Genomic DNA, 14256 nt, shown 5'->3' with positions numbered 1-14256 from the left:
CTTGTTCACCACTAAACCATGTCCCTAAGTGCCATATCCACATTTTTTTGAACACTTCCAGGGATGGTGACTCCATCACTGTCTTTTCTAGTGCTTTACAATCCTTTCCATGAAAAAACTCATCCTAATATCCAATCTAAACCTCCCCTGGCACAGTTTGAGGCCATTTCTTCTCACCCTGTCAGTGTAGGCATCCAGCTTCCTTCTAGTCCTGGGTAAACTCCTGGTTGTGACATCCATAGGGAAGAGCTGTAAGGATATAGATACTAAAATTTCAGCTCTCAAATGAGGGAAAATAACAAGAAAAAGATGAGGCTCTCCATGGGGCTGTTTTGCTGCATGTGTCCATCACAACTTGTGCTCAGTCCTTGTCTTTGGTTGCTGTGAAGGATCAGTTTCAGCTTTATCAATGTGCAGACACAGGGGTTTCTTTTGGAATAGTCACATTTATTTTTGAATAAACCACTGGTCAGATGGTGTGGGCATCAGGAGATTTTTGCTCTAACAGATCTTTTTTCCTGCTGCCAGTACAGTCGTGTCTCTATCAAAACTTCATTATTGACAACTTTAAAATAAATACGCGTTTTTCCTCAGTCAGAAGCTCTCTTTGAGCCAAACACATCTGAGATCTTAGCAAAGTAAAATACTCTTTAAAAAAAAAATCTGAACATGAAAAATAAGAAAAACAGCAAAAATATAAAACCTTTCCCTAAAAACCAGCATTTGTCCATCCATAGGTGAGGACATTGTGATCTGTGATTGAAGATGAGGGGCCCAAAAGGCTGGAGGTGACCACACATGGCATCCTCTGTCCATCTCTCCCCCTTCCTACCCTACAACTTCCGTGACTCCTCCTTTTCTGACACTTAACTCCCAGCCTCTCAAAACTCCAAAGTCAAGCTGGAGGCAAAGAACTGAGATTATTTGCTTTTCATCACATCTTCCAAGGTGCTTCTGCTGCTCACATGATCTTTTCTTCTGCCTGTCTTATCCCAACAACCCTCTTCACTCAGGAACTCATCAAATTCTACCAGGTCTCTCCTGTGCCACTTGACTTTAAGCCCTTCCTTCTCCTCTCCAAGGAACACTGTGCTCACAGACACCCTAGGCTGGAAAATACTCTGTGGATGCCTTTCCCTGGGGAATGTAATCCTTGTCCTCACTTCCTGCATCCCCTGTTTGTTGGAGGGGTCCAACAGCAGTTGAAAAGATGGGAAAAAACATGAAGAAATAAGCTAAAAAATGTATCATCTAGTTGTCCTGTCTCCTGAGACTGGAATAACTAATTTTTCTGTGCTTCTCAGCCTTCCCCAGCTCCTTACAGACTCCAAATCCCCTCTCTAATTACCTTGTGAATCCCTTCAATTTCCCGGGAGGTTTTCAGATACTCTCCCCTCTTTCCCACTTATCCAAAAAATTACCAATCACAGATGCAATGTCCTGGGCAGTGTTTAGATGCCCCATCTCTGAGAAGCATCTCCCCACCCCTCCTTGCTCCAGCAGTCCCTGGAAAGAGGACCAGTCTCTCCTGACTACATCTTGGTGAGGCGCAGGACGTTGAGGCGCACGGGCAGGAACGTGGCACCGGAGGCGTACTGGATCTCCCGGAGAACCCCTTCCCACTTCTTCTGCTCCTCGTCATACCTGGGGAGAGACAGGCAGACAATGCTGAGGAAAGGTCTCCTCTCCCTCCCTCCAGCTGCTCTCCATAGGGGTGGCAGCCCACAGGAGTTATTTGGCCACAAGAATTGGCGTGAATTGCAGCCCTGGCGTGCTCTGCCTTGGGGGACGTGGATATCAGCACGTGGTCTTGCAGGGGAGGGGATATTTTTCTTCTGGGAGTTGGGTTGATGGAGCCAAGGTGGAACATCCATGGTGAAGGACAGCAGGATCCTGCTGAGGGTGCCAGAGCACTGAATTGAGGGACAGGAGCAGCCAATGCTGCACTAGCAGCTGTCACTAAGTGCTTTCTGCCCACTCCTCTTGCATGTAAGACTATCTGCTACCCAACCCAGACTCTGCTTCCTAATCCAGACTCTGCTTCCCAGCCCAGACTCTGCTTCCCAGCCCAGACTCTGCTTCCCAACCCAGACTCTCTGCTTCCCAACCCAGACTCTCTGCTTCCCAACCCAGACTCTGCTTCCCAGCCCAAGCACTGGTTGTTCCCAGTGAGAGGAACATTGCACAGATGCTGCTCCACACCAAAGGAGAGTCTGGAACCAGCTCCAGGCAAAATGTCAACGCACAACAAAGCCAAAGGAGCAAGTTTTCCCTGGTCTGTTGCTACGTGAGGCTGGGAGAGATCACTGAAGCACCAATGTGCCCTCCAGCACAGCACAGGGCAAAATTCCCAGACACTGAGTGCTGAGCCTGCAGCCTGGTGCTGGGGTGACAACCTCCACCTGACACTGACGGCATAAAACCAGACAGAAATTATCTATTTCATTACTAACATCCCTCCCATGCTCCCTGGGACAGCCCTGGGGAAGGTTTGTCACCTCCAAACGTCGTTGAGCTCTGTTGGCACCAGCTCTCCCGACTCGGTCTCCACCGTGGCGAAGCCCCCGAGCAGGTAGAGCACCCCAGAGAGGCTGACCAGGCTGGCAGAGCTGCGCTCCTGGGGGAACTCAGGGAAGGTGTCCCACCTGCCACGTGAGAGAGGGGACAAGTTCAGAATCACAGAATCACAGAATAATGAGGTTGGAAGAGACCTCCAAGATCATCGAGCCCAACCCATGCCCTAACACCTCGACAGTAGCACCCAGTGCCATGTCCAGTCTTTGTTAAACACATCCAGACATGGTGATTCTACCACCTCCCTGGGAAGAGCATTCCAGTACTTTATTATTCTTTCGGTGAAAATTTTTTTCCTAATATCCAACCTGTACCTTCCCTGACGTAGCTGGAGGCTGTGTCCTCTGGTTCTGTCAGAGACCAACCCCACCTGTCTGCAGCCTCCCTGCAGGAGTTGTAGAGAGCAATAAGGTCACCTCTGAGCCTCCTCTTCTCCAGGCTAAACAGCCCCAGCTCCTTCAAATGTTCCTCAAAGTTGGAGCATCCTGGCCACCCCCACGCTGAGGATGGCCTCAAATCAGGATTCAACAGCTGAGCTCACTAGGACAGATCCAGTTGTGCAGGTCAAGGTGGTTATGGGACCATACCCTGGCTGTTTTCAGGGAAACTGTTCCCATCATCATCGTTCAAGTTTGTTTTGCTTTGGGTGCATGGGCCAGTTTGTCCCAGTGCTGGGGCAGCAGCTGCAAGAGCCACCCAAATTCTGAGGGTCGATTGTGTTGGGTGAAGCCCCAGCGAACCCAAGGATGGCACAGTGGGTGAAACCACTTTGAGGACAAGCCTGAGATGATCCCCACCCCAACCACAGTGGATTTGGTGATGCCCAGCTCTCTGAGGAACCATAGAACCCTCAAATGTCTTGGGTTGGAAGAGACCTTAAAGATTATCCAGCTCCAACTCCCCTCCCATGGGCGTATAAACGGGAGGAACTGACATCAGGAGCCACAAACAAACTCCAGGATGGTTGGAATTTGCTGAGCCTACACCTGCACCTACTCCTGGTGTAACCACAACTCAGGACATACTTGTTGGTGGCAATGTCATAGACCTCCACGGAGCTGGTCAAACCAGAGTCGGTGACACCAGCTGCCACGTAGATTTTGTCCTTGTGCACGGTGGCCCCGAACAGGGAGCGGGCAGTTTTCATGGGAGCCATTTCCTTCCACTCAAACTTGGCTGGGTTGTAGACACACATCTTCTTCAGGCACTTCCTGGAGAAAAAGGAGAGGGAAAAGGAGCCTTGGTCGCTTTCCAAGGGGTGGTTTTGCTCTTGGAGGGGTTTGGGGGTGTCTGCTGGGAAGAAGGTGGGGTGCCTAGGGAGGATTTTGCTCCTTCACATTGACTTTGTTGGGTGTGCACCCGAGGATGTCCCTGCCTGGAGTCACCGCCTGTGTGTGTAACGCATCCCCTCCTGCTGTACCCTTGGACAGAAGTCCTGAGAGCTCAGCTTGGTGCTCACACACCTGGATACAGGTCCAGGCAGCCCCTTAGCACCTCTCAAAGCCTTCAAGGCTTTGATTTATTGCTCCTGATCCACCGTGATGCTGCCAAATATCCTCAGTGATGCTCCTGTGGCCAGGTGGGCAGTGTGAGGATGTTCACATCTTTCAGACCATAGCCCTTCCCGAGCAGGACCAATCCTTGCTGGACTGTGGAATGTTTGCTCTGCAAACAGCCACGTTTGTGCCCTGCAAGGCAGCCACTGTGATGCTCCTGAGAGAGGCTTTTCCTGCTGAGCTCATCTCCTGCAGGAGGGTGGGATGGGGTCAGGGTGGATCAGGTTTTTCCCTCCTGTTGCAAATACATGTCTGGATTTGGCTATGGTGACCACTCTGCTCCACAAGCCCACGACAGGACACCCTAAAAGTGAAGGGGCTTCTTGCTCTTCACTGCCTCTCCCAATCTGAGTGACATTTGGGTTTTTTTGTGGTTTGATTGGGAAGGATCTTTAAAGAACATCTCATTCCAATCTCCATGGGCAGGGCCACCTTCCACTGCACCAGTTTCCCTCAAAGCCCCCTGCAGCCTGCTTCCAGGGATGGCACAATACATTCTCTCTCCTGAGAGGACACTGCCATCTTCCTGATGTCCCTGTTGGCCTCCTAAGGTTTTGGAAAGGGCTGCAGGCACAGAGGTGAGCAGAGAGGGGAGGATCCACATCTCCCATCCCATCCAGCCCTCCTTAAAGCAGGCTGAGGAGGTACCAACTCTGCATTCCCACTGGTGTGAGGGATTCCCTCCTTGATTTTCCCTTTCTTTTTGACTTACTTGTCACTTCCTTTGCCCCCAATGACATAGACAAGGTCCTTGTGTGATACCACTGCGTGGCCATAGACTGAGTAGGGAAGGGGATCAGCCTCACCCCACTTGAAAGACCTGGAAAAGATGGGAAAGAAAAAGATGGGTCAGAAAAAGATGGGAAGCGAAAGGATTTGTAGCTTGCTGGATGACACCTAGAGGACATGACATTTCCCAGGCCTGGAGGTGAGCACAGGGTTGGACTCAGTCTCAGAATCACAAGGTCTGTAATGGGAGACAGGCTCAGACAATAAATGTCTAATGATCCTAAAAATAATAATAATGACCCTAAAAATAATAATAATTATCCTTAAAAAGGGTGACAGTAAAATAATAAAATGAACAGATTATTTATGCTAATATCCATTGTTTCCTTGCGGTCTTCAGGTAGGAATAGGGAGCAATAATGACCCCTTGAACCCCTTTTTCTCCAAGCTGAGCCCCTCAAGTTCTTTCAGCTGCTCCTGGTGCTCCAGACCCTTCCTCAGCTCTGTTCCCTTCTCGGGGCTCACACCAGCCCATCAATGTCCTTCTTGTCATGAGAGGCCCAAAACTGGATGCAGGATTTGAGGTGCAGCCTCGCAGTGCCCAGCACAAAGGAATAAACTTTTCCCTGGTCCTGCTGGTCCATCCAGGATGGATGGATGGATACAATCCACTGTCCCTCTTGGCCACCTGGGCACATGGCTGGCTCATGTTCAGCCATGTTCAATCAGAATAATGACCAAAAAAAACCAGAGATAGAATGGTGCTGATCACATCTCTACCAGCTCCAAACTGAGACTCAAACCACCCCCAGACACTTAGTGGGGGCAGACAAATTCTTTCCCAGAGTCTGCAGGGGCAGATAAATGCCCTGCTCTGTGGGAATGGAACTGGTTTCAAATCTCTGCCTATAAAACAGACTTGGAAGCACGCACATCTAAATATAGACCAAGAAAAGGCTTCTTGGTGCCTGCTGCTCTGTCTCTTTGGGGCAGAGAGCAGCAGGCTTTGGAAGTTTCTGTCTCCTGAGAGAAGAACAGGATGGTGCCTTTTAATAAAGCCCATGAGCTAGCATGGGTCAGAGCCCATTGTCCAAAAATAATTGGATATTAAGCCTGATATCAATCAGGATAAGCCATTCTGTGACACATCTGAAAAATTTAAAAACAAGCTTTTCTGTTCAAACCTCTTTTGGTGAGACCACAGTGAATGCCACTGATCCTTTAATCAATGGGCAAGAGCAGGAGATTTAGCAGAAGAAAAAAACCACCTCTGTACATGTCTCACGTGAACATCTACTAATGTCAATCCCAAATAACAAAATATCCCCATAAAGGCTTCCCTCTCCAGGAGGCTCAATAAAGGGAGCAGCTGGAAGGAGACAGCTCAGAGCCCCAGGGCACAGCTCGAGGACAGTCCCAGCATCCTCATACAGAGTTCAAGCCCTTCTCCGAAGCCTTTTGACCCATGGCAGCTGCTCCATTTCTCCTCCAAGGAACACTCACAGGCGGTCGTAGCACAGCACTGAATCCAAGGTCTTCTCTCCCTCCTTCAGTTCCTTCCCTCCAACCACAAAAATTGAGTTTTCTGCCTCCCCCAGACCAAAAAGGCAGCGAGGAGAGGGCAGGGGGGGCATCCCCAGCCAGTCTGCATCCAGGTGGTCGTACTGGAAAGGAACAAATGATCATTAGTGTGTGTCCATTTGATTAGCAAAAATCAGGGTCCAGAGGTGGAGGACAAAGTGTGCTCCCATGTGCAGCTTGGTCACCCCAGCAGCACTCCCTGCAATGCTCCTGTGGCTGTGCCTTTGTCAGCTGGAGCAGGATGGGAGATCTGAGAGCAAACCCAAGTCACAATTTGTATGATAAACCTTTTATGACAAGGCATAAGAGCAGAGATGGGTCTGCAGCAACATTTTCTGCTCTATTCATCAAATCCAGGTCCTTACAGAACTATGTTAAAGTTGGAAAATGCCTCTGAGATCATTGGGTCCAACCTTTGACCAATCACCTCCTTGTCCATTCCATGGCACTGAGTGCCACATCAGGCCATTTCTTGAACACCTTCAAGGATGGTGACTCCACCACTTCCCTGGGCAGCTCATCTCAATGCCTGACCACATTTTCAGTAAAAAAATTCTCCATGATGTCCAACCTGAACCTCCCTTGGTGCAGCCTGAGGCCTTGTCCTCTCATCCTGTCACTGTTTGCCTGGGAGAAGGGGCCAACTCCACCTGCTCCAGCCTCCTTTTAGGGAGTTGTGGAATAATAAGCTCTCTCCTCAGTCTCCTTTTCTAACTCGGAACTTGGAACAAGCCTGGTCATCTTTGGGTGAAAGACTTCTTGCTGCACTTGCAATGGATTGTTCCTGGGACTGGAGGAATGGAAGCATTTCAATCCTAGAAATTCTCCTGAGCCTTTTCAAGCACAGAAAACACCTCACAGTATTTCATCCTGGCATTTTCCATCTCTGCCAGGTAACAGGGTTCTGCCAGCAATGTTGGCTACACAGATAAAGTGTGCCAGTGAAAACTGCTGGATCAGATCACCAAATCCTTGGGCATCTGTAGATCAAAGCAATGCCTCGTCTCCCACCCGAAAAAAAATTAAAAAAAAAAGAAAAATTCTTAGACTAGAGACTCTGAGAACTGTGCCTTAATGGGAATTGGGAAAAAAAACAATTATTATATCTTGATAGAGGAGGGAGGGATGTCTTGCAGCCAATTTTGTGGGGCTGCAGGATGAAGCTGTGACGCAGCACTGCCTGGAGCATTGTTTGCCATGGGCTCAGGCCAAGGAGCTCCAGCCTGATGGGTTGGCTCCAAAGACTCGCCCTCAGCTGGGTGCCTGTGGTTTTTGTCTCTTTGTAAGCTGTGGTCCACACATGTGTTATTTATAGTGCAACCCTGAGCAGCTCAGTCATCGGGGTGGTTCCTGCTTCTTGATGGGTTCAGCATTGTTTTCGAGTCATAAATCTTGCAAGTGACGAAGAAAGGATACCCTTTCCCATCTGAAATGTCAATGGAATCATTTTGCTCCTGCCAAAATCTGCAAGGCCCCTGGGATTTATCAGCATTTTTATATTTTGGTGCCTGTCCTTAAATCTAAATTATCCCTGACCTAATGCACCTGGCTCCAGCAGGGAGAATGTGAAATTTGGGGGGATAGAAAGAGTCAGAAGGTGTAGGGAGCTGTGGCACAGTGGCTTGTCATAGAGCTGCATGTCTAAATGTGTCATTTGAGCTGAAAAAAAGGGCTCAAAACCTCTCTTGTTCATACAGCAACTTTGAGCTACAGAATGACACTGATGTAATAAATTAAACATTTGCAAACTGACGGCACTCTCTGGTCCCAGGGTTTGTCTGATTCTCCCAAGCACAAATGACATGGTGATGTGTGAAGAGACCCTTCTTGTGGGGAAGAGCTGAAACTCGCCCCACGTGCTCAGGACACTTGCCACTGAATTAGTGGCAAACGGGGAGCTGAACAGAGAAATCTTGCTTTGTTTGCAGCTCAGAACCACACAGTACTTTGAGGGGAAGGACCACCAAAGGTTTTTCATGCAATCCACGTGTTCAAAGGGGCACAGGTTTGGAGTTAGAGCAGTTTCCCAGGGCTTTGTGCAGCCAAATATTAAATATTTCCAAGGATGCTGCCCCACCCCTGGAAGTGTTCAAGGCCAAGTTGGATGGAGCTCTGAGCAGCCTGGTCTGGTGGGAGGTGTCCCTGCTTATGGCAGGGGTTTGGAACTATGAGATCTTCAAGGTCCCTCTCAGGATTCCATAGGATGGCCTCCCAGGCCATTCTATGATTCTGTGGAGGTTCTGTGAGGTCTCTGGACCCCTCTCCTCCTCTGCTGGGAAGATTGATCCTTAGGCACAGGTTTGGCTGAATGCATTGCCCTGCTCCTCACAGGTACCTGATGGGGCTGCCCACACCTCGGTCATCATGGACTGTCCAGTGCTGTATCTCAAACAGGGCACCCCCAGCACTTCCTCAGCTTTCCCATTCACTCCTGCTCTATAGGGCTGGGGTTTCTTCCTCCTGGCTCATTCCCTGGGCTTCACCCCCTGCCCCTTTCCAGGTGAGGACAAGCCTGGTCCCTGTGTGATGTGCAGCCCCACTGATGAGGGCAATGAGTCAAGGCTGGGATCAGGGCTCTGTGTCTCAGCTTGGCAACCACCATCCTTTTATCCTTTCTGCCTGGAGATGTTATTGTTTTTCCCAGAAGATGCGAGCCTGAGACACGTTATTGTTTCTTCCCAGAAGATTTGAGCCATGGAGAGGAACAAAAAAAGGATTTCTGGGTATGGGAGGAAGAATAGAGGATTTACTGGATTCCTTGGGGTCAGGAGGAAGGGCAGGAGCCTTGTGTTAGCTGTCTACAGGGAAAGAAATCTGGGCTGCAGCCCAGGCTGGGGCTCAGATTGCCTGCACAGCTCAATCCAGTCACAGTTGGGTCACTGCTGAGTTAGAACAGCGACTTTCCCTGAGGGGTATCCCCAAAGACAGCTCGAGGTGGTTTCCCCCTCTCAGGATGGAAATGGCTGAGGCAGAGACTCTGAGCTGGACCAAGCCCATCTCCAGGGGCAGGACAGCACTGGGAATGGGGCACGTGTTGGGAGGCAGGGACATGCCCTGTGTCCTTGGGGTGTTTGCTCTGTGGCTGAGGCTGCTGCTGCTCCTTTTTCAGCACCTGGCAGCGTCACCCTTGGGTTTTCCTGGGGTTCATAACCAGGGAAGGCAGGGGATGCAAGGTCTGATGCCACAAACCTCCCAGTTTGTGAACCCTGTGGCAGCCAGGGCTGGGCCAAATTCATTGTCCTAAACAATCCTCTCCTCAGGATTTGGATCAGGAAGGCTCATTCCTATTTCCTACTCCTTCAAACCTTCTTCCTCAACTACCACAACCACCCCTCAATGGCATCATCCTTAAAAATAAAGGGAGAAGAATCTTCAGTAAAGCAACCCAGATCATTCTCCTTCATTAACAACTTTAAAATCACATGACAACAAATATTATGGGAGTTAAAGCTTGGTGATGTCCCCAAGTGGTCAAAGAAACAAAAGACAAAGGTAGTACCTGTAGGAAGTAGGAGCTCATGGGATCCTCTTTGTTGTCCTCGTTGTAGTACAGTCCTCCGACGATGAAGATCTGATTCTCTTTGGTCACCAGACTGACGTGGTTCTTTGGGATTTGAGTAGACAGGGAGGCAAAATAGCACTCGTTGGCATTGGGGTCATAGGCCACTGCTCCACTGTCGCTCACCATGAAAATAAGGTCCTGGAGGAACATCCCAAAGCGCATGGTGTCGTTCAGGATCCCAGGGAGAGCATCCTCCTCCGTGTCCTCCCCTTCATCCACTGCTCCATTGACAACATCCTCCTTTGCTTGATTCTCACTGCTCTTCTTCACTTTCTTCTTCTTCACCACGGTGAACTTGCCTTTCTGGGCGTCCTTCACCATCTGCAGCTTCTTGAGCAGCTCGGGGCTGGACTTGACCAGGGCGTGCTTCTCCACATGCTCCCTGATGAAGTCGCCGGGCATGAGGCGGAAGCGGACGCTCTCGAAGATGACAGGCAGGGCCTTCTGCCGGCTCTCGTGCTCCTTGGCCCCCGCCCACTTCATCACCACCTCGAAGACGCTCTCCTCCTTCTCCACGTTGAGGGAGTCGCTGGAGATGATGGCGATCAGCTCGTCGGGGGAGAGCTGGTAGAACTCCTCGTCCCGGGAGACCAGCGCGAAGCGGTCGCAGATGAAATCCCGGGCGGCCACGGCCAGGCGGGCGCAGTCCAGCATCAGTCCCAGCCGGAAGATGGCCAGGCAGTTGCTGAGGCAGAGCCTCTTCTGCAGGAAGGACACGCACACGGTGAAGATGGAGGGGATCTGGAACATGTTGGCCACGGAGAAGATGTCCTGCACGTTCTGCTCGGTGATCTCCAGCTCGGAGGTGTAGATGTAGTGCAGGATCTTGCCCATGACGTCTGGGTCGACATCTTCCAAGCTGACCTCCCTCTTCTTGCTCTCTTCCATGTCTGAGAGGAACATGGCCCGGAAATAGGGGCTGCAGGCTGCCAGCACCAGCCGGTGGCAGGGAAACTCCTTCCCTTTCACTTTTAACACACAGTCCAGAAACTTATTGTGGTCCAACATGTCTTTGAGTCCGTCCTGGAGAAGAGTTTGCTGGTAGAGACGCAATTCTTCCACTTGATCAAGAGGCAAACCCATGGTGGCGAATAACCACTCGTTCTTCGCCCCAGTCCTTCTTTTATGGATAAATATTGGTGGCTGTACCTAAACCTGAGTAAAGAAAGCAGAGCTCACAGCCTCACGGGCTTCCAGACTGCTGGCACACCGGGAATGTGAAACCTTGCTATGCTCCCAGCTGTCTGTGCACTTCAGCTTCCAGCTCGGGGCTTTATATATAGACACAGCACTGCAGGGCTTAAGGAATCCATAGTGCAGCATGTGTAAGCCGATCACCCTTTAATATGACACATTGGACAAGGAGGAAGGGAGGGGGGCCGGGGGAACAGCTGTAATTCCAGCCCCAGGAATTCAGGAAGGGCCTGTCAGCTCGTGAGTCACCGCGGGGAGAGCAGCAGGTTTGGCTGCTGTGACACCACAGGGGACACCCATGGGCTTGGGAAGAGGACTCTGGGTGAATCTAACAGCCCGATTTGCTGTTTGGGTCATGGGTGGCAAGGCTGGGGCTTCCTCCTGATGATGCTCCGAAGGTGCTGGACCTTTAGCTGTGCTAAAAATAGGCCATGAAGTCCAAGCTGGAAGGATGTGCTAAGGGAAGGTCTTGTGTGGGCTTTGTGGCATCCCCAGCTCCAGCCAGCTCCCACCCAGGGCTGCTTTGCTGCACGGGTTTGTCCTTTATTCTCCTCTGGAGTCACTTTTCAGGGGTCTGGAAATGGAGTTAGAGGTGTTTATTTACAGCCCTGTGTGGGATACGAGATCTGTGCTGGAAGTTCCTTTAAAATCCTCACTAAAGCAGGAGATTTGAGGACTGTGGGAGAGGAATGGCTCTTTTTCCCTGCAGTAGGTGGTGGAGTCTCCATCCCTGGAGGCATTAAGGAAAGACTGGACACAGCAATCAGGGCCATGGTCTGGTTCAACCACAGGTTGGAGTCAACCCCAGAGCTCTTTTCCAGCCTCAGTGATTCTGTGACTCTGTCCTACATGCAAATGGGCCCCAGTGGCACAGTCTGTGGGCACCTTGGCACCAATGAATCCATCCTTTCCAGATCCCAGTGACTGAGAGAGTGTCTGAGGCTGGAGAGAAATAAAGGAAATGCAAGGGTGGGCTCAAACTCACAGATTAAGACATCTAAACACAAATACCTTATAGTAAACTGAGGGTCTCCTGCTCAGGCCTTCGGGTTCATCGTTCCCCTCTGGATGAAGTTTAGAGGCACAGCAGGACAGCCTGCCTGGCCTGGAGCTGATGCTCCAGGGTGGCTGAGCTCTCCAGCAGCTTTTGTGTCCTGCTTGCCTACCCATGGATGTCTAGGAAGTCCCCTGGGCCCTGAAATGGCCAGTCCAGGTCCAGCTATTCCCACAGAGCTCACAAAGAAGCAAATTAGTTTTGACAGACATGGGTGAGCAGAGTAGCTCTAATTATTTATACCCATAGTAAAACTTGCACATGAATCTGTTTTATCTCTTGCTGTGGACCCTCTGGGCTGTCTGACACTCAGTGATGGCACAGATTTAATTAACGATTTAATTAAGTCTATGAAAAAATATTAGCCATTATTCTTGGTGTGTTTAAAGCCACATAACCCCTTACCCTGGCAGGGATATGAGCATAAAAATTGCCATGATGGTCATCTCTACAAGAGGGAGGGAGCTGTACCAGTATGAAGCCCTTCTGTACTGGTGTGGTTCCAGCAGCAGCTGGGAGGTACCAACAGAGCAGGGAAATAATCTCAAGCTGTTTTCAGAGCTCACATCATGAGCTCTCCTGTGCTGCCCATCTGTGCCAGGCCCAAGCTCCAAGTGCTGATCTTTGAACTGGGTCGAACTTCAGGAATTTTTCCTCGCTGACATCTGGGGCTGGACACCCCCTCCCTCCCCTCTCTGCCCCCTGTGCATCAGCTCTGTGCCATCCCAAGTTTAATCCTGTGTTGTTGTGCCACCAGCTGGGATTTCCCCCCTCCCTCTGCCTTTAATCTCCCTTGAGCCCTGCCTTGTTTTCCTTTTCGTGCTGCTGCCAGCTGAGTTTTGCTTCCTTATCCCCCACCCCACGGGTTGCCACTTTTTTAAAAATTCAGCTGCAGCCCTTCCCAGAGGAGCTCTGGGACCTGCTGGGTCTCTGGCATCTCCCAGGTTGGTGGCTCACCCAGGGAAAGGGCCCTGTGCTGCTCCCAAACCTGCCCTGGGGACTCCCAAGGGCTGCAGTGGCTTTGCCTGGAGCAGCTCCAAGGCTTGGGGAATCAGCCCTGGTTTTCCAAGAGCCTGGGTGCACTGTGCCCCAGGTCTGACAGGGCCACAGCCAGGGATTTCCAATGACCAGTGGATTCCCACAGTCCTTAAATGTGTCCCCAGGTGGGCAACAGTCCCCCAGGACATGGGAGGGGGTGGAGGTCCTGGTTTCATCTGGGAGAGTTGATTTTCCTCCTGCAGTGCTGTGCTTTTCCTGATTTAGGATGAGGATAATGCTGATAACTCACTGATATTTTGGCTCCTGCTGTCATCCTCACCCTGAGTCAGGATTTTCCATCTCTCACACTCTGCCAGGGAGGAGCTGCACCAAAAGCTGGGAAGCAGCATGGCCAGGAGAGCTGACCTGAGCTGGCCAGAGGGATGTTCCACACCACAGAACATCATTTCCAGGATATAAACTGTGGAAATTACCCAGAAGGGAGCCAATTTGCTGTCTGGGGACAGGCTGGGCATCAGCCAGTGGGTGATGAGCAATTGTTGTGCAGCACTTGTTCCTCTCGGGCTCTGTTGCTCTTTCTCCTCTCCTTGTCATTATTATTATCATCACTATGTTTTGTTTCAAATGTTAAACTGTTCTCATCTCCACAGATTTACCTGTTCACCTTTTCTTTCTGATTCTCCTCCTTATGGGGTGAGGGGGAGTGAGTGAGTGGGATTAAACCACAACAGTGAGGATACACAGATACATCCTAAAGGGATGCAGTGCTGCAGGATCACTCCCACCCATACAAAATGTTACAACAAAAAGGATGGAGGAAGGAATTTCAGCCATGTCAGGCTGAACAAGAAAGTGTCCAGTGTAAGGCTGTTAGGTGGGATTTGTAATTACGATAAAAAATTGCTTTTCTTGCCTTCTTGGTGGAGTTTTACAAAGGGGCAGGCAATAATCAGAGCAAATGAGTGGATAAATCCCATCCTACAGAGACATTCAGTGAGGGTGGGGGT

General features: G+C 50.4%; 1 protein-coding gene across 1 annotated transcript; it reads right to left on the bottom strand.

The window, feature by feature from the left end:
• On the bottom strand, positions 1-12855 carry KLHL40 (kelch like family member 40). Its single transcript, XM_036379114.2, has 6 exons — positions 9940-12855; positions 6363-6523; positions 4843-4950; positions 3600-3785; positions 2499-2645; positions 1-1644 (listed from the first exon to the last, which is right to left on the bottom strand). Exons 1-6 carry the CDS (start codon positions 11083-11085, stop codon positions 1533-1535), a joined length of 1860 nt encoding a protein of 619 aa, XP_036235007.1. The 5' UTR covers positions 11086-12855; the 3' UTR covers positions 1-1532.
• Positions 12856-14256: the final 1401 nt, after the last annotated feature.

Source organism: Molothrus ater, chromosome 1 (genome assembly GCF_012460135.2).
Source record: "Molothrus ater isolate BHLD 08-10-18 breed brown headed cowbird chromosome 1, BPBGC_Mater_1.1, whole genome shotgun sequence".
Taxonomy (NCBI): domain Eukaryota; kingdom Metazoa; phylum Chordata; class Aves; order Passeriformes; family Icteridae; genus Molothrus; species Molothrus ater.
This window is presented reverse-complemented; position numbering and strand designations above follow the sequence as displayed.

Coding starts and splice junctions, on each gene's coding strand:
- KLHL40 (XM_036379114.2), bottom strand. CDS start 11,085: ATGGGTTTGCCTCTTGATCAAGTGGAAGAATTGCGTCTCTACCAGCAA. Junction 6,524..9,939: donor TGAGCTCCTACTTCCTACAG/GTACTACCTTTG, acceptor GTTCCTTTCCAG/TACGACCACCTGGATGCAGA. Junction 2,646..3,599: donor TATGACATTGCCACCAACAA/GTATGTCCTGAG, acceptor CTCACGTGGCAG/GTGGGACACCTTCCCTGAGT.